This window comes from Sebastes fasciatus, chromosome 2, assembly GCF_043250625.1.
Source record: "Sebastes fasciatus isolate fSebFas1 chromosome 2, fSebFas1.pri, whole genome shotgun sequence".
NCBI classification, from domain to species: Eukaryota; Metazoa; Chordata; class Actinopteri; order Perciformes; family Sebastidae; genus Sebastes; species Sebastes fasciatus.
Genome location: NC_133796.1, coordinates 40014131 through 40037398, shown reverse-complemented (window position 1 = coordinate 40037398; position 23268 = coordinate 40014131). Strand labels below are relative to the sequence as shown.

The window sequence follows — 23268 nt, the reverse complement described above, 5'->3', positions numbered from 1 at the left end:
GTGACTTTAGGTGGGGCTGTTGTCCCAACACTCACCGTTGTTTCTTCTGATGTTGTGGTTTCTGTAGGTTTGGCTGTGGTTCCCTTAGTTGTTACTGACGGTGCTTCAGTGGTTGTGGTACCAACAGAGGGCTTTGATGTTACAACTGTTGTTTCAGGGCTTGTTGTTGTGACACCTGGCACTGAAGTCGTTGTTTCAACAATAGCTGTGGTAGAGGTTGTTACTTGGCCAGTGGTGAGTTCTTTAGGTGGTTTTGTTGTCGCAATGCTTACTGTTGTTTTTTCTGATGTTGTTTCTGCAGGTGTGGCTGTGGTTCCACTTGTTGTTACTGACGGTACTTCAGTGGTTGTGGTACCAACAGAGGGCTTTGATGTTACAACTGTTGTTTCAGGGCCTGTTGTTGTGACACCTGGCACTGAGGTTGTAGTTTCAACTACAGCTGTGGTAGAAGAAGTAACTGGGCCAGTGGTGACGTTAGGTGGGGCTGTTGTCCCAACACTCACTTTTGTTTCCTCTGATGTTGTGGTTACTGAAGGTTTGGCTGTGGTTCCCTCAGTTGTTACTGATGGTACTTCAGTGGTTGTGGTACCAACAGAGGGCTTTGATGTTACAACTGTTGTTTCAGGGCTTGTTGTTGTGACTCCTGGCACTGAAGTCGTTGTTTCAACAACAGCTGTGGTAGAGGTTGTTACTTGGCCAGTGGTGACTTCTTTAGGTGGTTTTGTTGTCGCAATGCTTACTGTTGTTTCTTCTGATGTTGTTTCTACAGGTGTGGCTGTGGTTCCCCTTGTTGTTACTGACGGCACTTCAGTGGTTGTGGTACCAACAGAAGGCTTCGATGTTACAACTGTTGTTTCAGGGCCTGTTGTTGTGACACCTGGCACTGAGGTTGTAGTTTCAACTACAGCTGTGGTAGCAGAAGTAACTGGGCCAGTGGTGACTTTAGGTGGGGCTGTTGTCCCAACACTCACTGTTGTTTCTTCTGATGTTGTTTCTGCAGGTGTGGCTGTGGTTCCCCTTGTTGTTACTGACGGCACTTCAGTGGTTGTGGTACCAACAGAAGGCTTTGATGTTACAACTGTTGTTTCAGGGCTTGTTGTTGTGACACCTGGCACTGAGGTTGTAGTTTCAACTACAGCTGTGGTAGCAGAAGTAACTGGGCCAGTGGTGACTTTAGGTGGGGCTGTTGTCCCAACACTCACCGTTGTTTCTTCTGATGTTGTGGTTTCTGTAGGTTTAGCTGTGGTTCCCTTAGTTGTTACTGATGGTGTTTCAGTGGTTGTGGTACCAACAGAGGGCTTTGATGTTACAACTGTTGTTTCAGGGCCTGTTGTTGTGACGCCTGGCACTGAAGTCGTTGTTTCAACAACAGCTGTTGTAGATGTTGTTACTTGGCCAGTGGTGACTTCTTTAGGTGGTTTTGTTGTCGCAATGCTTACTGTTGTTTTTTCTGATGTTGTTTCTGCAGGTGTGGCTGTGGTTCCACTTGTTGTTACTGACGGCACTTCAGTGGTTGTGGTACCAACAGAAGGCGTCGATGTTACAACTGTTGTTTCAGGGCCTGTTGTTGTGACACCTGGCACTGAGGTTGTAGTTTCAACTACAGCTGTGGTAGCAGAAGTAACTGGGCCAGTTGTGACTTTAGGTGGGGCTGTTGTCCCAACACTCACTGTTGTTTCTTCTGATGTTGTTTCTGCAGGTGTGGCTGTGGTTCCCCTTGTTGTTACTGACGGCACTTCAGTGGTTGTGGTACCAACAGAAGGCTTTGATGTTACAACTGTTGTTTCAGGGCTTGTTGTTGTGACACCTGGCACTGAGGTTGTAGTTTCAACTACAGCTGTGGTAGCAGAAGTAACTGGGCCAGTGGTGACTTTAGGTGGGGCTGTTGTCCCAACACTCACCGTTGTTTCTTCTGATGTTGTGGTTTCTGTAGGTTTGGCTGTGGTTCCCTTAGTTGTTACTGATGGTGTTTCAGTGGTTGTGGTACCAACAGAGGGCTTTGATGTTACAACTGTTGTTTCAGGGCCTGTTGTTGTGACGCCTGGCACTGAAGTCGTTGTTTCAACAACAGCTGTTGTAGAGGTTGTTACTTGGCCAGTGGTGACTTCTTTAGGTGGTTTTGTTGTCGCAATGCTTACTGTTGTTTTTTCTGATGTTGTTTCTGCAGGTGTGGCTGTGGTTCCCCTTGTTGTTACTGATGGCACTTCAGTGGTTGTGGTACCAACAGAAGGCGTCGATGTTACAACTGTTGTTTCAGGGCCTGTTGTTGTGACACCTGGCACTGAGGTTGTAGTTTCAACTACAGCTGTGGTAGCAGAAGTAACTGGGCCAGTGGTGACTTTAGGTGGGGCTGTTGTCCCAACACTCACCGTTGTTTCTTCTGATGTTGTGGTTTCTGTAGGTTTGGCTGTGGTTCCCTTAGTTGTTACTGACGGTGCTTCAGTGGTTGTGGTACCAACAGAGGGCTTTGATGTTACAACTGTTGTTTCAGGGCTTGTTGTTGTGACACCTGGCACTGAAGTCGTTGTTTCAACAATAGCTGTGGTAGAGGTTGTTACTTGGCCAGTGGTGAGTTCTTTAGGTGGTTTTGTTGTCGCAATGCTTACTGTTGTTTTTTCTGATGTTGTTTCTGCAGGTGTGGCTGTGGTTCCACTTGTTGTTACTGACGGTACTTCAGTGGTTGTGGTACCAACAGAGGGCTTTGATGTTACAACTGTTGTTTCAGGGCCTGTTGTTGTGACACCTGGCACTGAGGTTGTAGTTTCAACTACAGCTGTGGTAGAAGAAGTAACTGGGCCAGTGGTGACGTTAGGTGGGGCTGTTGTCCCAACACTCACTTTTGTTTCCTCTGATGTTGTGGTTACTGAAGGTTTGGCTGTGGTTCCCTCAGTTGTTACTGATGGTACTTCAGTGGTTGTGGTACCAACAGAGGGCTTTGATGTTACAACTGTTGTTTCAGGGCTTGTTGTTGTGACTCCTGGCACTGAAGTCGTTGTTTCAACAACAGCTGTGGTAGAGGTTGTTACTTGGCCAGTGGTGACTTCTTTAGGTGGTTTTGTTGTCGCAATGCTTACTGTTGTTTCTTCTGATGTTGTTTCTACAGGTGTGGCTGTGGTTCCCCTTGTTGTTACTGACGGCACTTCAGTGGTTGTGGTACCAACAGAAGGCTTCGATGTTACAACTGTTGTTTCAGGGCCTGTTGTTGTGACACCTGGCACTGAGGTTGTAGTTTCAACTACAGCTGTGGTAGCAGAAGTAACTGGGCCAGTGGTGACTTTAGGTGGGGCTGTTGTCCCAACACTCACTGTTGTTTCTTCTGATGTTGTTTCTGCAGGTGTGGCTGTGGTTCCCCTTGTTGTTACTGACGGCACTTCAGTGGTTGTGGTACCAACAGAAGGCGTCGATGTTACAACTGTTGTTTCAGGGCTTGTTGTTGTGACACCTGGCACTGAGGTTGTAGTTTCAACTACAGCTGTGGTAGCAGAAGTAACTGGGCCAGTGGTGACTTTAGGTGGGGCTGTTGTCCCAACACTCACCGTTGTTTCTTCTGATGTTGTGGTTTCTGTAGGTTTAGCTGTGGTTCCCTTAGTTGTTACTGATGGTGTTTCAGTGGTTGTGGTACCAACAGAGGGCTTTGATGTTACAACTGTTGTTTCAGGGCCTGTTGTTGTGACGCCTGGCACTGAAGTCGTTGTTTCAACAACAGCTGTTGTAGATGTTGTTACTTGGCCAGTGGTGACTTCTTTAGGTGGTTTTGTTGTCGCAATGCTTACTGTTGTTTTTTCTGATGTTGTTTCTGCAGGTGTGGCTGTGGTTCCACTTGTTGTTACTGACGGTACTTCAGTGGTTGTGGTACCAACAGAGGGCTTTGATGTTACAACTGTTGTTTCAGGGCTTGTTGTTGTGACACCTGGCACTGAGGTTGTAGTTTCAACTACAGCTGTGGTAGCAGAAGTAACTGGGCCAGTGGTGACTTTAGGTGGGGCTGTTGTCCCAACACTCACTGTTGTTTCCTCTGATGTTGTGGTTTCTATAGGTTTGGCTGAGGTTCCCTTAGTTGTTACTGACGGTACTTCAGTGGTTGTGGTACCAACAGAGGGCTTTGATGTTACAACTGTTGTTTCAGGGCTTGTTGTTGTGACGCCTGGCACTGAAGTCGTTGTTTCAACAACAGCTGTGGTAGAGGTTGTTACTTGGCCAGTGGTGACTTCTTTAGGTGGTTTTGTTGTCGCAATGCTTACTGTTGTTTTTTCTGATGTTGTTTCTGCAGGTGTGGCTGTGGTTCCACTTGTTGTTACTGACGGTACTTCAGTGGTTGTGGTACCAACAGAGGGCTTTGATGTTACAACTGTTGTTTCAGGGCCTGTTGTTGTGACACCTGGCACTGAGGTTGTAGTTTCAACTACAGCTGTGGTAGAAGAAGTAACTGGGCCAGTGGTGACTTTAGGTGGGGCTGTTGTCCCAACACTCACTGTTGTTTCCTCTGATGTTGTGGTTACTGAAGGTTTGGCTGTGGTTCCCTCAGTTGTTACTGATGGTACTTCAGTGGTTGTGGTACCAACAGAGGGCTTCGATGTTACAACTGTTGTTTCAGGGCTTGTTGTTGTGACTCCTGGCACTGAAGTCGTTGTTTCAACAACAGCTGTGGTAGAGGTTGTTACTTGGCCAGTGGTGACTTCTTTAGGTGGTTTTGTTGTCGCAATGCTTACTGTTGTTTCTTCTGATGTTGTTTCTACAGGTGTGGCTGTGGTTCCCCTTGTTGTTACTGACGGCACTTCAGTGGATGAGGTACCAACAGAAGGCTTTGATGTTACAACTGTTGTTTCAGGGCTTGTTGTTGTGACACCTGGCACTGAGGTTGTAGTTTCAACTACAGCTGTGGTAGCAGAAGTAACTGGGCCAGTGGTGACTTTAGGTGGGGCTGTTGTCCCAACACTCACCGTTGTTTCTTCTGATGTTGTGGTTTCTGTAGGTTTGGCTGTGGTTCCCCTTGTTGTTACTGACGGCACTTCAGTGGTTGTGGTACCAACAGAAGGCTTTGATGTTACAACTGTTGTTTCAGGGCTTGTTGTTGTGACACCTGGCACTGAGGTTGTAGTTTCAACTACAGCTGTGGTAGCAGAAGTAACTGGGCCAGTGGTGACTTTAGGTGGGGCTGTTGTCCCAACACTCACCGTTGTTTCTTCTGATGTTGTGGTTTCTGTAGGTTTGGCTGTGGTTCCCTTAGTTGTTACTGATGGTGTTTCAGTGGTTGTGGTACCAACAGAGGGCTTTGATGTTACAACTGTTGTTTCAGGGCCTGTTGTTGTGACGCCTGGCACTGAAGTCGTTGTTTCAACAACAGCTGTTGTAGAGGTTGTTACTTGGCCAGTGGTGACTTCTTTAGGTGGTTTTGTTGTCGCAATGCTTACTGTTGTTTTTTCTGATGTTGTTTCTGCAGGTGTGGCTGTGGTTCCCCTTGTTGTTACTGATGGCACTTCAGTGGTTGTAGTACCAACAGAAGGCGTCGATGTTACAACTGTTGTTTCAGGGCCTGTTGTTGTGACACCTGGCACTGAGGTTGTAGTTTCAACTACAGCTGTGGTAGCAGAAGTAACTGGGCCAGTGGTGACTTTAGGTGGGGCTGTTGTCCCAACACTCACCGTTGTTTCTTCTGATGTTGTGGTTTCTGTAGGTTTGGCTGTGGTTCCCTTAGTTGTTACTGACGGTGCTTCAGTGGTTGTGGTACCAACAGAGGGCTTTGATGTTACAACTGTTGTTTCAGGGCTTGTTGTTGTGACGCCTGACACTGAAGTCGTTGTTTCAACAACAGCTGTGGTAGAGGTTGTTACTTGGCCAGTGGTGACTTCTTTAGGTGGTTTTGTTGTCGCAATGCTTACTGTTGTTTCTTCTGATGTTGTTTCTGCAGGTGTGGCTGTGGTTCCCCTTGTTGTTACTGACGGCACTTCAGTGGTTGTGGTACCAACAGAAGGCGTCGATGTTACAACTGTTGTTTCAGGGCCTGTTGTTGTGACACCTGGCACTGAGGTTGTAGTTTCAACTACAGCTGTGGTAGCAGAAGTAACTGGGCCAGTTGTGACTTTAGGTGGGGCTGTTGTCCCAACACTCACTGTTGTTTCTTCTGATGTTGTTTCTGCAGGTGTGGCTGTGGTTCCCCTTGTTGTTACTGACGGCACTTCAGTGGTTGTGGTACCAACAGAAGGCTTTGATGTTACAACTGTTGTTTCAGGGCTTGTTGTTGTGACACCTGGCACTGAGGTTGTAGTTTCAACTACAGCTGTGGTAGCAGAAGTAACTGGGCCAGTGGTGACTTTAGGTGGGGCTGTTGTCCCAACACTCACCGTTGTTTCTTCTGATGTTGTGGTTTCTGTAGGTTTGGCTGTGGTTCCCTTAGTTGTTACTGATGGTGTTTCAGTGGTTGTGGTACCAACAGAGGGCTTTGATGTTACAACTGTTGTTTCAGGGCCTGTTGTTGTGACGCCTGGCACTGAAGTCGTTGTTTCAACAACAGCTGTTGTAGAGGTTGTTACTTGGCCAGTGGTGACTTCTTTAGGTGGTTTTGTTGTCGCAATGCTTACTGTTGTTTTTTCTGATGTTGTTTCTGCAGGTGTGGCTGTGGTTCCCCTTGTTGTTACTGATGGCACTTCAGTGGTTGTGGTACCAACAGAAGGCGTCGATGTTACAACTGTTGTTTCAGGGCCTGTTGTTGTGACACCTGGCACTGAGGTTGTAGTTTCAACTACAGCTGTGGTAGCAGAAGTAACTGGGCCAGTGGTGACTTTAGGTGGGGCTGTTGTCCCAACACTCACTGTTGTTTCCTCTGATGTTGTGGTTTCTGTAGGTTTGGCTGAGGTTCCCTTAGTTGTTACTGACGGTACTTCAGTGGTTGTGGTACCAACAGAGGGCTTTGATGTTACAACTGTTGTTTCAGGGCTTGTTGTTATGACGCCTGGCACTGAAGTCGTTGTTTCAACAACAGCTGTGGTAGAGGTTGTTACTTGGCCAGTGGTGACTTCTTTAGGTGGTTTTGTTGTCGCAATGCTTACTGTTGTTTCTTCTGATGTTGTTTCTACAGGTGTGGCTGTGGTTCCCCTTGTTGTTACTGACGGCACTTCAGTGGATGAGGTACCAACAGAAGGCTTTGATGTTACAACTGTTGTTTCAGGGCTTGTTGTTGTGACACCTGGCACTGAGGTTGTAGTTTCAACTACAGCTGTGGTAGCAGAAGTAACTGGGCCAGTGGTGACTTTAGGTGGGGCTGTTGTCCCAACACTCACCGTTGTTTCTTCTGATGTTGTGGTTTCTGTAGGTTTGGCTGTGGTTCCCTTAGTTGTTACTGACGGTGCTTCAGTGGTTGTGGTACCAACAGAGGGCTTTGATGTTACAACTGTTGTTTCAGGGCTTGTTGTTGTGACACCTGGCACTGAAGTCGTTGTTTCAACAATAGCTGTGGTAGAGGTTGTTACTTGGCCAGTGGTGAGTTCTTTAGGTGGTTTTGTTGTCGCAATGCTTACTGTTGTTTTTTCTGATGTTGTTTCTGCAGGTGTGGCTGTGGTTCCACTTGTTGTTACTGACGGTACTTCAGTGGTTGTGGTACCAACAGAGGGCTTTGATGTTACAACTGTTGTTTCAGGGCCTGTTGTTGTGACACCTGGCACTGAGGTTGTAGTTTCAACTACAGCTGTGGTAGAAGAAGTAACTGGGCCAGTGGTGACGTTAGGTGGGGCTGTTGTCCCAACACTCACTGTTGTTTCCTCTGATGTTGTGGTTACTGAAGGTTTGGCTGTGGTTCCCTCAGTTGTTACTGATGGTACTTCAGTGGTTGTGGTACCAACAGAGGGCTTTGATGTTACAACTGTTGTTTCAGGGCTTGTTGTTGTGACTCCTGGCACTGAAGTCGTTGTTTCAACAACAGCTGTGGTAGAGATTGTTACTTGGCCAGTGGTGACTTCTTTAGGTGGTTTTGTTGTCGCAATGCTTACTGTTGTTTCTTCTGATGTTGTTTCTGCAGGTGTGGCTGTGGTTCCCCTTGTTGTTACTGACGGCACTTCAGTGGTTGTGGTACCAACAGAAGGCGTCGATGTTACAACTGTTGTTTCAGGGCTTGTTGTTGTGACACCTGGTACTGAGGTTGTAGTTTCAACTACAGCTGTGGTAGAAGAAGTAACTGGGCCAGTGGTGACTTTAGGTGGGGCTGTTGTCCCAATACTCACCGTTGTTTCCTCTGATGTTGTGGTTTCTGAAGGTTTGGCTGTGGTTCCCTCAGTTGTTACTGATGGTACTTCAGTGGTTGTGGTACCAACAGAGGGCTTCGATGTTACAACTGTTGTTTCAGGGCTTGGTGTTGTGACTCCTGGCACTGAAGTCGTTGTTTCAACAACAGCTGTGGTAGAGGTTGTTACTTGGCCAGTGGTGACTTCTTTAGGTGGTTTTGTTGTCGCAATGCTTACTGTTGTTTCTTCTGATGTTGTTTCTACAGGTGTGGCTGTGGTTCCCCTTGTTGTTACTGACGGCACTTTAGTGGTTGTGGTACCAACAGAGGGCTTTGATGTTACAACTGTTGTTTCAGGGCTTGTTGTTGTGACTCCTGGCACTGAAGTCGTTGTTTCAACAACAGCTGTGGTAGAGATTGTTACTTGGCCAGTGGTGACTTCTTTAGGTGGTTTTGTTGTCGCAATGCTTACTGTTGTTTCTTCTGATGTTGTTTCTGCAGGTGTGGCTGTGGTTCCCCTTGTTGTTACTGACGGCACTCCAGTGGTTGTGGTACCAACAGAAGGCTTTGATGTTACAACTGTTGTTTCAGGGCTTGTTGTTGTGACACCTGGCACTGAGGTTGTAGTTTCAACTACAGCTGTGGTAGCAGAAGTAACTGGGCCAGTGGTGACTTTAGGTGGGGCTGTTGTCCCAACACTCACCGTTGTTTCTTCTGATGTTGTGGTTTCTGTAGGTTTGGCTGTGGTTCCCTTAGTTGTTACTGATGGTGTTTCAGTGGTTGTGGTACCAACAGAGGGCTTTGATGTTACAACTGTTGTTTCAGGGCCTGTTGTTGTGACGCCTGGCACTGAAGTCGTTGTTTCAACAACAGCTGTTGTAGAGGTTGTTACTTGGCCAGTGGTGACTTCTTTAGGTGGTTTTGTTGTCGCAATGCTTACTGTTGTTTTTTCTGATGTTGTTTCTGCAGGTGTGGCTGTGGTTCCCCTTGTTGTTACTGATGGCACTTCAGTGGTTGTAGTACCAACAGAAGGCGTCGATGTTACAACTGTTGTTTCAGGGCCTGTTGTTGTGACACCTGGCACTGAGGTTGTAGTTTCAACTACAGCTGTGGTAGCAGAAGTAACTGGGCCAGTGGTGACTTTAGGTGAGGCTGTTGTCCCAACACTCACTGTTGTTTCCTCTGATGTTGTGATTTCTGTAGGTTTGGCTGAGGTTCCCTTAGTTGTTACTGACGGTACTTCAGTGGTTGTGGTACCAACAGAGGGCTTTAATGTTACAACTGTTGTTTCAGGGCTTGTTGTTGTGACGCCTGGCACTGAAGTCGTTGTTTCAACAACAGCTGTGGTAGAGGTTGTTACTTGGCCAGTGGTGACTTTAGGTGGGGCTGTTGTCCCAACACTCACCGTTGTTTCCTCTGATGTTGTGGTTTCTGTAGGTTTCGCTGTAGTTCCCTTAGTTGTTACTGACGGTACTTCAGTGGTTGTGGTACCAACAGAGGGCTTTGATGTTACAGCTGTTGTTTCAGGGCTTGTTGTTGTGACTCCTGGCACTGAAGTCGTTGTTTCAACAACAGCTGTGGTAGAGATTGTTACTTGGCCAGTGGTGACTTCTTTAGGTGGTTTTGTTGTCGCAATGCTTACTGTTGTTTCTTCTGATGTTGTTTCTGCAGGTGTGGCTGTGGTTCCCCTTGTTGTTACTGACGGGACTTCAGTGGTTGTGGTACCAACAGAAGGCTTTGATGTTACAACTGTTGTTTCAGGGCTTGTTGTTGTGACACCTGGCACTGAGGTTGTAGTTTCAACTACAGCTGTGGTAGAAGAAGTAACTGGGCCAGTGGTGACTTTAGGTGGGGCTGTTGTCCCAACACTCACCGTTGTTTCCTCTGATGTTGTGGTTTCTGAAGGTTTGGCTGTGGTTCCCTCAGTTGTTACTGATGGTACTTCAGTGGTTGTGGTACCAACAGAGGGCTTCGATGTTACAACTGTTGTTTCAGGGCTTGGTGTTGTGACTCCTGGCACTGAAGTCGTTGTTTCAACAACAGCTGTGGTAGAGGTTGTTACTTGGCCAGTGGTGACTTCTTTAGGTGGTTTTGTTGTCGCAATGCTTACTGTTGTTTCTTCTGATGTTGTTTCTGCAGGTGTGGCTGTGGTTCCCCTTGTTGTTACTGACGGCACTTCAGTGGTTGTGGTACCAACAGAAGGCTTCGATGTTACAACTGTTGTTTCAGGGCCTGTTGTTGTGACACCTGGCACTGAGGTTGTAGTTTCAACTACAGCTGTGGTAGCAGAAGTAACTGGGCCAGTGGTGACTTTAGGTGGGGCTGTTGTCCCAACACTCACTGTTGTTTCTTCTGATGTTGTTTCTGCAGGTGTGGCTGTGGTTCCCCTTGTTGTTACTGACGGCACTTCAGTGGTTGTGGTACCAACAGAAGGCTTTGATGTTACAACTGTTGTTTCAGGGCTTGTTGTTGTGACACCTGGCACTGAGGTTGTAGTTTCAACTACAGCTGTGGTAGCAGAAGTAACTGGGCCAGTGGTGACTTTAGGTGGGGCTGTTGTCCCAACACTCACTGTTGTTTCTTCTGATGTTGTTTCTGCAGGTGTGGCTGTGGTTCCCCTTGTTGTTACTGACGATACTTCAGTGATTGTGGTACCAACAGAAGGCTTTGATGTTACAACTGTTGTTTCAGGGCTTGTTGTTGTGACACCTGGCACTGAGGTTGTAGTTTCAACTACAGCTGTGGTAGCAGAAGTAACTGGGCCAGTGGTGACTTTAGGTGGGGCTGTTGTCCCAACACTCACCGTTGTTTCTTCTGATGTTGTGGTTTCTGTAGGTTTGGCTGTGGTTCCCTTAGTTGTTACTGATGGTGTTTCAGTGGTTGTGGTACCAACAGAGGGCTTTGATGTTACAACTGTTGTTTCAGGGCTTGTTGTTGTGACTCCTGGCACTGAAGTCGTTGTTTCAACAACAGCTGTGGTAGAGATTGTTACTTGGCCAGTGGTGACTTCTTTAGGTGGTTTTGTTGTCGCAATGCTTACTGTTGTTTCTTCTGATGTTGTTTCTGCAGGTGTGGCTGTGGTTCCCCTTGTTGTTACTGACGGCACTTCAGTGGTTGTGGTACCAACAGAAGGCTTTGATGTTACAACTGTTGTTTCAGGGCTTGTTGTTGTGACACCTGGCACTGAGGTTGCAGTTTCAACTACAGCTGTGGTAGCAGAAGTAACTGGGCCAGTGGTGACTTTAGGTGGGGCTGTTGTCCCAACACTCACCGTTGTTTCTTCTGATGTTGTGGTTTCTCTAGGTTTGGCTGTGGTTCCCTTAGTTGTTACTGATGGTGTTTCAGTGGTTGTGGTACCAACAGAGGGCTTTGATGTTACAACTGTTGTTTCAGGGCCTGTTGTTGTGACGCCTGGCACTGAAGTCGTTGTTTCAACAACAGCTGTTGTAGAGGTTGTTACTTGGCCAGTGGTGACTTCTTTAGGTGGTTTTGTTGTCGCAATGCTTACTGTTGTTTTTTCTGATGTTGTTTCTGCAGGTGTGGCTGTGGTTCCCCTTGTTGTTACTGATGGCACTTCAGTGGTTGTAGTACCAACAGAAGGCGTCGATGTTACAACTGTTGTTTCAGGGCCTGTTGTTGTGACACCTGGCACTGAGGTTGTAGTTTCAACTACAGCTGTGGTAGCAGAAGTAACTGGGCCAGTGGTGACTTTAGGTGAGGCTGTTGTCCCAACACTCACTGTTGTTTCCTCTGATGTTGTGGTTTCTGTAGGTTTGGCTGAGGTTCCCTTAGTTGTTACTGACGGTACTTCAGTGGTTGTGGTACCAACAGAGGGCTTTAATGTTACAACTGTTGTTTCAGGGCTTGTTGTTGTGACGCCTGGCACTGAAGTCGTTGTTTCAACAACAGCTGTGGTAGAGGTTGTTACTTGGCCAGTGGTGACTTTAGGTGGGGCTGTTGTCCCAACACTCACCGTTGTTTCCTCTGATGTTGTGGTTTCTGTCGGTTTGGCTGTGGTTCCCTTAGTTGTTACTGACGGCACTTCAGTGGTTGTGGTACCAACAGAAGGCGTCGATGTTACAACTGTTGTTTCAGGGCCTGTTGTTGTTACACCTGGCACTGAGGTTGTAGTTTCAACTACAGCTGTGGTAGAAGAAGTAACTGGGCCAGTGGTAACTTTAGGTGTGGCTGTTGTCCCAACACTCACTGTTGTTTCCTCTGATGTTGTGGTTTCTGTCGGTTTGGCTGTGGTTCCCTTAGTTGTTACTGACGGTATTTCAGTGGTTGTGGTACCAACAGAGGGCTTTGATGTTACAACTGTTGTTTCAGGGCTTGTTGTTGTGACACCTGGCACTGAGGTCGTTGTTTCAACAACAGCTGTGGTAGAGGTTGTTACTTGGCCAGTGGTGACTTCTTTAGGTGGTTTTGTTGTCGCAATGCTTACTGTTGTTTCTTCTGATGTTGTTTCTGCAGGTGTGGCTGTGGTTCCCTTTGTTGTTACTGACGGCACTTCAGTGGTTGTGGTACCAGCAGAAGGCTTCGATGTTACAACTGTTGTTTCAGGTGCTGTTGTTGTTACACCTGGCACTGAGGTTGTACTTTCAACTGCAGCTGTGGTAGAAGAAGTAACTGGGCCAGTGGTGACTTTAGATGGGGCTGTTGTCCCAACACTCACCGTTGTTTCCTCTGATGTTGTGGTTTCTGTAGGTTTCGCTGTAGTTCCCTTAGTTGTTACTGACGGTACTTCAGTGGTTGTGGTACCAACAGAGGGCTTTGATGTTACAGCTGTTGTTTCAGGGCTTGTTGTTGTGACTCCTGGCACTGAAGTCGTTGTTTCAACAACAGCTGTGGTAGAGATTGTTACTTGGCCAGTGGTGACTTCTTTAGGTGGTTTTGTTGTCGCAATGCTTACTGTTGTTTCTTCTGATGTTGTTTCTGCAGGTGTGGCTGTGGTTCCCCTTGTTGTTACTGACGGCACTTCAGTGGTTGTGGTACCAACAGAAGGCTTTGATGTTACAACTGTTGTTTCAGGGCTTGTTGTTGTGACACCTGGCACTGAGGTTGTAGTTTCAACTACAGCTGTGGTAGAAGAAGTAACTGGGCCAGTGGTGACTTTAGGTGGGGCTGTTGTCCCAACACTCACCGTTGTTTCCTCTGATGTTGTGGTTTCTGAAGGTTTGGCTGTGGTTCCCTCAGTTGTTACTGATGGTACTTCAGTGGTTGTGGTACCAACAGAGGGCTTCGATGTTACAACTGTTGTTTCAGGGCTTGGTGTTGTGACTCCTGGCACTGAAGTCGTTGTTTCAACAACAGCTGTGGTAGAGGTTGTTACTTGGCCAGTGGTGACTTCTTTAGGTGGTTTTGTTGTCGCAATGCTTACTGTTGTTTCTTCTGATGTTGTTTCTGCAGGTGTGGCTGTGGTTCCCCTTGTTGTTACTGACGGCACTTCAGTGGTTGTGGTACCAACAGAAGGCTTCGATGTTACAACTGTTGTTTCAGGGCCTGTTGTTGTGACACCTGGCACTGAGGTTGTAGTTTCAACTACAGCTGTGGTAGCAGAAGTAACTGGGCCAGTGGTGACTTTAGGTGGGGCTGTTGTCCCAACACTCACTGTTGTTTCTTCTGATGTTGTTTCTGCAGGTGTGGCTGTGGTTCCCCTTGTTGTTACTGACGGCACTTCAGTGGTTGTGGTACCAACAGAAGGCTTTGATGTTACAACTGTTGTTTCAGGGCTTGTTGTTGTGACACCTGGCACTGAGGTTGTAGTTTCAACTACAGCTGTGGTAGCAGAAGTAACTGGGCCAGTGGTGACTTTAGGTGGGGCTGTTGTCCCAACACTCACCGTTGTTTCTTCTGATGTTGTGGTTTCTGTAGGTTTGGCTGTGGTTCCCTTAGTTGTTACTGATGGTGTTTCAGTGGTTGTGGTACCAACAGAGGGCTTTGATGTTACAACTGTTGTTTCAGGGCCTGTTGTTGTGACGCCTGGCACTGAAGTCGTTGTTTCAACAACAGCTGTTGTAGAGGTTGTTACTTGGCCAGTGGTGACTTCTTTAGGTGGTTTTGTTGTCGCAATGCTTACTGTTGTTTTTTCTGATGTTGTTTCTGCAGGTGTGGCTGTGGTTCCCCTTGTTGTTACTGATGGCACTTCAGTGGTTGTAGTACCAACAGAAGGCGTCGATGTTACAACTGTTGTTTCAGGGCCTGTTGTTGTGACACCTGGCACTGAGGTTGTATTTTCAACTACAGCTGTGGTAGCAGAAGTAACTGGGCCAGTGGTGACTTTAGGTGGGGCTGTTGTCCCAACACTCACTGTTGTTTCCTCTGATGTTGTGGTTTCTGTAGGTTTGGCTGAGGTTCCCTTAGTTGTTACTGACGGTACTTCAGTGGTTGTGGTACCAACAGAGGGCTTTAATGTTACAACTGTTGTTTCAGGGCTTGTTGTTGTGACGCCTGGCACTGAGGTTGTATTTTCAACTACAGCTGTGGTAGAAGAAGTAACTGGGCCAGTGGTAACTTTAGGTGTGGCTGTTGTCCCAACACTCACTGTTGTTTCTTCTGATGTTGTGGTTTCTGTCGGTTTGGCTGTGGTTCCCTTAGTTGTTACTGACGGTATTTCAGTGGTTGTGGTACCAACAGAGGGCTTTGATGTTACAACTGTTGTTTCAGGGCTTGTTGTTGTGACGCCTGGCACTGAGGTTGTAGTTTCAACTACAGCTGTGGTAGAAGAAGTAACTGGGCCAGTGGTAACTTTAGGTGTGGCTGTTGTCCCAACACTCACTGTTGTTTCTTCTGATGTTGTGGTTTCTGTCGGTTTGGCTGTGGTTCCCTTAGTTGTTACTGACGGTATTTCAGTGGTTGTGGTACCAACAGAGGGCTTTGATGTTACAACTGTTGTTTCAGGGCTTGTTGTTGTGACACCTGGCACTGAGGTCGTTGTTTCAACAACAGCTGTGGTAGAGGTTGTTACTTGGCCAGTGGTGACTTCTTTAGGTGGTTTTGTTGTCGCAATGCTTACTGTTGTTTCTTCTGATGTTGTTTCTGCAGGTGTGGCTGTGGTTCCCTTTGTTGTTACTGACGGCACTTCAGTGGTTGTGGTACCAACAGAAGGCTTCGATGTTACAACTGTTGTTTCAGGTGCTGTTGTTGTTACACTTGGCACTGAGGTTGTAGTTTCAACTACAGCTGTGGTAGAAGAAGTAACTGGGCCAGTGGTGACTTTAGGTGGGGCTGTTGTCCCAACACTCACCGTTGTTTCCTCTGATGTTGTGGTTTCTGTAGGTTTGGCTGTAGTTCCCTTAGTTGTTACTGACGGTACCGTAGTGATTATGGTTCCAAGAGAAGGCTTTGTTGTTACAACTGTTGTTTCAGGGCTTGTTGTTGTGATACCTGGCACTGAGGCCGTAGTTTCAGCAGCTGTGGTAGAGGTTATAACTGTGTTAGTGGTTACTTCAGGTGGTGCTGTAGTTGTGGTAAGCAGTGATGGTGTAGAAGCAACTGTGGTTCTGGCTGGTCCAGTAGTGTAAACAGTTGTGCTGCCTGGAAGTGTCTGTGTTATTGGGCCAATTGAAGTTGTAGCTTTAGCCGTTGCTCCTGTAGTTACAGTTGATGCCACAACAGTTGTTGTGTTCAAAATTGAAGGTTGTGTAATTACAGTTGTTGTTTGTGTAGTTCCTGTGACAACAACAACTGTTGTTTCAGGTCTTTTTGTTGTGACACCTGGCATTGTGAAAAACAAATGGTATTTTATAAAAAAAATACAGACAAATTACTCATGTACGTCCTGTTTTTTTACATCATTTTCTTTCTTTTTTTTATTTACCAATTATTGAGAATATGAAAGCAAGATCAGTGGTTATGCTGCATATATTTTGGTACCTGATGTTGTCGTTTCAATTGTGGTGAATGCAAAGGGAGTAGTTTTAGGGCCAGCTGTGGTGGTAGTTAAGCACGGGTACATGCTTCTGGTTACGGTCCCATTGGCCCTACACTCAGCTGTGATGCAGTGCCCTAGCCCATCCGTGGTGTTGTAGATGGTTGCTCCATACTCGTAGGTTTTTCCATTAAGAAAGCATGTACAAGCTGCAGATCAAAAGTATCGTGTCATCATTTTTAATTTTCTCAGAACATGCATATACAGTATATATATATACTGTGTATATATATATAGTCACAGTGTACATTATGTATACTTACAGGTTACATTGTAGCTGCACCTTATTCCAGAGTCTGTACATGAGCTTTGAAATAGAAGGAAAAAATAAAAAAATTATATTGACATATTATATCTTATGATGTTAACCATATCTCAATCATATATATATATATATTTACAATACATATATATTTATATAGTAAATAGTCAACCAGATGCAGCGATCATCAATCAAACTTTGAAAGTAGGCAGCACTGAACAAATATGAATCAATATTTTGTTACTGTATTGCTTATTTCTCACCTCACATGTTTTTAGAAACATATTTTAGTGTACTGTATAGCTGTAAAATGAGAAAGTTTATGACGATAAAACCTCATGACAAAACCGGCCTGCAAGCCCTTCAGAATTGCATAGTGTCCACCTTGATGACACCAAATCTGAGGTCATCCTCTTTGGATCATCCCAACCTTACGTACCTTGCGTCAACCTGGCATAGAGATTCAAATGACGACTTGCGCAGAACAATGTTTATCGGGGCAACTGTAACAGTAATGCTGATTTGTCCAGTTTGTTTTGTATCCAGCTAACTTTCAGTTCTTCAAAAACTGGTAAATGATTGACAATTGACTGTCAACAAACACAATTAGTGTATAGAGTTAATTCATCTGCATGTATTAATGTCTCAACTCATTTAGAGCTAAGTAATGGTTTATTTGAAAGTATGAACAAGGCCCGTGTATAGGGCGACTCCTGGCATGTCCCAAGAAAAACAGGGAAGATAATGTTAACCATTCATAGAGACCAACCACTCAAGCCGTAAAATGGCTTGAGTGGTTGATGTACTGTATGTGCAGTCATCATCCAACCATCCATTATCTGTAACCGCTTTACAGCATCGCGGGGGCTGGAGCTGATCCCAGCTGACAGTGGGCAAGAGTGGTACACCCCCCGTCGCCAATCAATCACAGGGCTGACACATAGAGTCAGACAGCCATTCAAGCTTACATTCATACCTGTGGGCAATTTAGAGTCACCAATTAAACTCACCCGGAGTAAACCCATACTAATACGGGGATGACATGCAAACTCCACACAGATGGGCCCCCAGCCATGCTGCTTATGTCCTTTTGAAATGAGATAACTTGCACACCCATCCTGGCCTTTCTCCTTACGTTAGCTACTATCATCTCCAGCCTTTCTTGCTGCTGGTCAGTGCCCGCGAAGTGGCATCCTCTATGTTCGCTTCTACTGCTGTTTTTAACTACTTCCCAGAAAGGAGATGCCGTTCATGAAGGCAGTTGTTTCTTGTTCACTGACATTCTTACACTTCAACTCACCAAAAATTTAGAATACAAAGAAGCTGATTAAAGATTTGGAGCTTTGAATTCTCCAGCTATTGTGCTCGTGGGTCACGTATTCGTTTTCATCTGGCAATGGCAATGATCAGTAGGTTAGTGGTAATGGTCAGTGGCAAGGATTCAACGGTCAGTATCTATTACATTAGTCTGTCAATATGCCCTATGCTGATTGGTCAAAGTAAGGATGTAATCACTCAAAAAATTAAATAGTTTTCTACTCAGTTATTTTACATCACTAGAGTGCATGTCTAAATGTGGTACATGCATCACTGCCTAAGACTAAGCCTTTAGCGTGACGATGAATCCTCTGTATGACACATACCAAGTGTAACAGTCCTTCGATGGAACCTCGTCTCCGATGCTGAAATGGGTGCCTTTGTCATCATAGCAGCCACATTGTTCCCTGGTGACACACTTCATGTCGTCTTCATCAAAGTAGGGCTGGGATGGGGGACACTGTGGATAGCAGCCTGCAACACCATTATAACATTTTGATTAACCTCAGTAAAAAAGTATCGCTAAATGGTATCCTCCTGCATTCATATAGCGCTTTTACCCAAAGCACTTTAAAATTCGCCTCTCCCACACCCACATGCGCACACCCACACACACACACACCCACACACACACACACACACACACACACACACACACACACACACACACACACTGATGGGTCATTTACTGACCCTGCTATCACTGGACAACTTTCTTGAAGGATGTTGAAGGATGTTGAGCAATATGTGAAACCACTTTCTAATTTGACTATAAGGCTATTAAGACACTCAATAGGCCTATATGTAGGTTTTAAGATATATATATTAATATATTTCTGGTTCTTTTGTTATTGTTATACCGAATGTGAATTATGTTCTTATGTTTAATAAATAAATTAAGTAGAGATAAGAATCCAACTATTGTAAAATGACATGACACCGTAGGTTGGTTTTTCCTCCCGTCCTCCTAGCCTCATGAGAAAAAATTATCGTGGATCTTTTGATCACAACTTGTTCTTATATTTACGAAGTTTATTTCTGTATGATTTTATTATTAAAATACTTGGTAATAAGACATAGTTTGGACTACGTACAGTTGGTTTACGGATTCTGAAAGCTGAAGACCTCAGGTTTTCAAAACGGTATAACATTCATATGTTCTATAAATAGATCATTATGAAATAGTGTTTTCCAACTATGTCAAAGGTTACGCAAATACAGCCTACAATCCCTGTTTGGTTGGTTTAAATCCCAAAAAGTTTTGTAAGCATATCCATCAACAAAATAAAAGAAGAAAAAACGTATGTCTACGATGTCTAAATACTGGAACAAAAGCACTTCTGATTGATATTCACTTTTATGTCTGAGCAGAGAAAAGGTCAATCGGTCAGTTGACCTGAGTTGGACTCAAAATATGGCCTTAACACAGAGATTCCAGTAGTCAAGAAGAGGACATGCCAAAAGATCTGTTTAACGTACCTTCCAGGGCAGTGATGAGGTTGGAACAGTTTCCTGATGGATTCCTACATGTCTTCATGCAGTCAGCTCCACAAGGCTTATAGTGCCACTCACACTCACCAGGGGAGTTATAATAGTCGCAAAAAATAGCTGCAAGAGACAAAATCTTCTTAAAGAAACTTGTTACAAAAAATCAGGGTGTTACTTATCTTGTAGCTCAGATATTCCTGGTGTGATGGTGACCAAACTTACGGCACAGCTTTGGTTTTCTCCATTTAACGCAGGCCCCAGCTTCATTACAGATTTTGGCATAGGTAGCCACAGCAGTGCAGAGACACTCGCAGTCCCCACCGCTGTCACATGCACAAGAGTCTCTCACACAAGAATCATAGTATGGACCTGGGTCAACCTTGAACACACAATCATGTACTGTTTAGCAGAATAATACAATTTGAGGGCAACAAAAATGTTGATGGCAATAGTCACACGGGCCATACTTTTGGTTCTAATAGTAGAAATAGTGGGGTGATGGTGGAAGGTCAGAGTCATAAGGAATCACCTACTGTGAACTGTGAATATCCAGTCCAAATATTTCACAGTCTGAAAAGTAGTTTTTAAGATATCTAGTTCTAGACCAGGGGTCAGCAACCTTTACTATCAAAAGAGCCATTTGGCCAAAAAATAAATTAAAAAATCTGTCTGGAGCTGCAAAACGTATTTGAGCCTTATAATGAAGGTAACACCGCCTATTAAGTCTAATGCAGTGAGGACTCGAGTGCAAATGAGAGGACATTGAAGTAGGAGATTTGGCTGGAAGCTCTTTTCAGCAGGAGCTTCCAGTGTGTTTGTTCTGGAAATGTCTTTCAATTTCTCACCGCAGAAAGCAAATTAAATCTGTCCATGCCACATTTAAGTTCTCCATTTTCCTCCAAGAATTTTCTTTTTTTTGGGGAATTGGAGACCTTACTGTAGCTAGGGAAATTCAAGATTAGCCAACATTATTGAGGATTGGCAACATTAGAGGATAAGTGCCGTGCCGTAGACGTACGTAGGCTATGACACACAGTTTAGTTGACTTAAATGTTAAAACTTATTTTATTATTCAGTGTATAGGCTAGGGATGCACCGATCCCACTTTTTCAGTCCCGATACCGATAGCAATACCTGGGCTTTGGGTATCAGCCCATTGGTATCGGTGCATCCCTAATATAGGCTACACATTTTTGCAATTGGAGAATGTAAGAATCACTTTATGCCTACAACAGTGATTAATGAAAGTTAAAATGTTAAAAAATAACCATTATTCATTTTTATATAATTTTTTGTCAAAGCCACAGGGAGCCACTGGAGAGTGGCTAAAGAGCCGCAGGTTGCCGACCCCTGCCCTAGACCAATGTTGGATTGAACAGATGGATGGGCAGAACACCCACGTCATCAACACAGAAAGCAATGAGCAGCACTTAGTGCCATAGATGGAGAGAAACAATTACATTTATATAATTTCCCAAATACCACAGCAGTTAAAGTGATAATGTTTGTGTATGTGCATACATAGTTACCTGTGAATGACAGCCCTGGAAGGTAACACTGGTGATGATGCTACACTGTTTCTGGGCCCAGGCTTCCCGGTAGCGGTTAGAGGCACAAGGATCAGTGAGTAGTTGGGCATTTGGGCAGCCGGATGACACTTTCCAACTGTTACCAAATTCCAGTACGTCTGCCACCGTCTCCTGGGAGCGCGTGGTGAAGTCATTCCTACTGTTGCCGTCGTAGTTTCCACACAGACCACATACTTGACCCTGAGAGGGAGGAACCCAATGACAGAATTAACTGCTATGATAGGACTGAAACAGAATAAGGCACCTGTTTGTTGCCACTGAAATATCCTTCAGACCTCGAGCCGAGCGTAGGTTTGGCATTTTCACCTTATGCTTTAAAGGCAGGGTTGACGATGTTCTCCAGTCTACACTATTTGTTATATTGGTTGAAATGGTCTTTACACCCCGACAGCGATCTATTACTTATGAGCTCTGAAAAAGGACCGGAAAAGAGCCGTCATCTGTAGCTGCTGTAATCCTGTAAAAACGTCTACCAATCACTGCCTCGCGGTCCGCTTGGAAAGACCCAATCAGATGCCTCCCTGCCTCCCTGCTCGTACTCTACCCTTGGCGTGCACCAGCCTGAACACAAAGCGCGTCGCCGCCGCCCGTTTCCTGGAGAATGGAAGAGAAAAGTCAGCCCTGCAGTAGCACTGCCGCGGTTACTTGTCATGAGGTAGCATTGTTGAGTTGAGGTCCTCTCTCCGCTCTGTGTCTTTGAAGTAGTTACGATGCGGCGGTGCTCTTGCATGTGTGTGTGGGGGGGGCGTTGCCTTGGAAGGAGCCCCGAGGGGAGGGGGTGGGTTTAGACGGAGCTCCTGAGGCCATGCTACTTTGCTAGCTTTCCAACATCGTCTGGAACTGCAACTGTTCCCTGTGTCACATTCAACTTTGTCCCGTATTTAAAAGTGTCACATGTTTACCAAATAGCTGCTGAGGACAAAATACTTATGTATTGCAGCATAACATAAGATAGATTTTTAAGCCAAATTTTTGTGAGAAATGTAATGTAACCTAATTCAAAGCTAAACGTAAATATTAAAACAACCACCATCATTGTCGACTGTTATGGCAAATGTGCTAGCAGACAGCAAGAGAATGCTGTCTTGTTTCAAATTACCAGATACATTTCAGTCCAATATTCCTTCTCCTTTTATCTCTGTTTTGTCTCCACCAGCTCCTGAGGAAAATATCCTGTTAAGCTAGATGCAATGTTTACCTGTTACTCACTAACTAGTTGAGTAGATAAGTTGGGTGATAATTCTTTGTGATTTCAACACTCTAAGCGAAGCCTTTTGCATTACACAGAGTTAATTTACTCAACATTTTAATCAAAAATATTGATTAATGCAAGTTTATTTGTGGTTACAAAATGTGCTTACGTGGCTGTGAAGATTCTTATGGTGTATCATGACAATAAGCCAGACTGAATGAACTGCCTCAACCAATATGCTTCGTGCAAAAGCCCAAGTGTCAATCAAGACATGTAGACTCGATTGTTTACCTGGTACTGTGGTCCGAGTTTAATGAAAAGACTGGTCTTCTGGTCCCACATGAGCACAAGTCCCACCTTGATCGTCACCACCAGGTAAATACCCATCTTGTGTACCTGAGCGGGGAACACCTGGCTGCTGCCCTTTACCACCTGGAAGTTGTCATCTTTAAATTGGAATTCATTATCCTGTGGGCATCAACATAGAATAAACAGGCATTTTATTACTGCACTAGTTAAATGAGGTGGAACAAGTAATCACTTACTCAATAATAATAATAATAATAATAATAATAATAATAATAATAATAATTTAAAAAAATTCTCTAGTTTTCACTGGAAAAGTTACATGCTATTTTAAAGAAAAGGAACTTGGTTCTCAAATAGATGGAAATAAACTGCCTCCTCCTTCACAAAGACACAGATACAAATTGACTGCATGGCAATATGAAGGCTACATTTCATTGGCAGTGTCATTGAATGTGAATGATCGTACAGGCTAAACATGTCCATGATATATAGTATCATTACCATGAATGAAATTCTATTATTATTGGTTTTAGAATGAGCCTTGTGCCTCCAACTATGGTAGCAAATACATTTAATTAAATAATTCAATTTCAGTTTGCTTGTTCACCCACTTGTTCATATAAATTGTTCATCATTTTAATGCTGACTTATCAAAGGTGTTATAAGGCTTATCAATCATGAAATAATGATAGGTTCCAGTCTTAGTGATTATCATTTGAGCCATAATCCTTGCCCAATCCTTAACATTAATATTAGTCTGATATTCTGATCTAGTATTTGAGGCGGAACATGTGCACAGTGTACATGTGTTGTGTTTACCCCCAGGAAGATCTTGATGGTCTTGGAGCAGGTGGTTCCTGTGGTTCCACAGGGAACATTCTCAGTGACAATTCTGAAGTTTCCATTGCTCGAATTGGTGCCACAGTAGTCCTGAGTAAGGCATAGACACAGGGTGGAATTATGCAACCA

At 44.9% G+C, this 23268-nt stretch overlaps 1 protein-coding gene across 1 annotated transcript in view; it reads right to left on the bottom strand.

The window, feature by feature from the left end:
- Positions 1-23268, bottom strand: part of LOC141761808 (mucin-5B-like) — a 66123-nt gene that overhangs the window by 24951 nt on the left and 17904 nt on the right. Inside the window, exons 22-30 of the mRNA XM_074625437.1 lie at positions 23119-23229; positions 22282-22458; positions 20739-20978; positions 19432-19588; positions 19201-19329; positions 18048-18195; positions 16406-16449; positions 16088-16291; positions 15311-15928 (exon numbers count right to left, since the gene is read on the bottom strand). Coding sequence (XP_074481538.1) covers positions 15311-15928; positions 16088-16291; positions 16406-16449; positions 18048-18195; positions 19201-19329; positions 19432-19588; positions 20739-20978; positions 22282-22458; positions 23119-23229 — 1828 coding nt within the window. The remainder of the gene's footprint in view (positions 1-15310; positions 15929-16087; positions 16292-16405; positions 16450-18047; positions 18196-19200; positions 19330-19431; positions 19589-20738; positions 20979-22281; positions 22459-23118; positions 23230-23268) is intronic.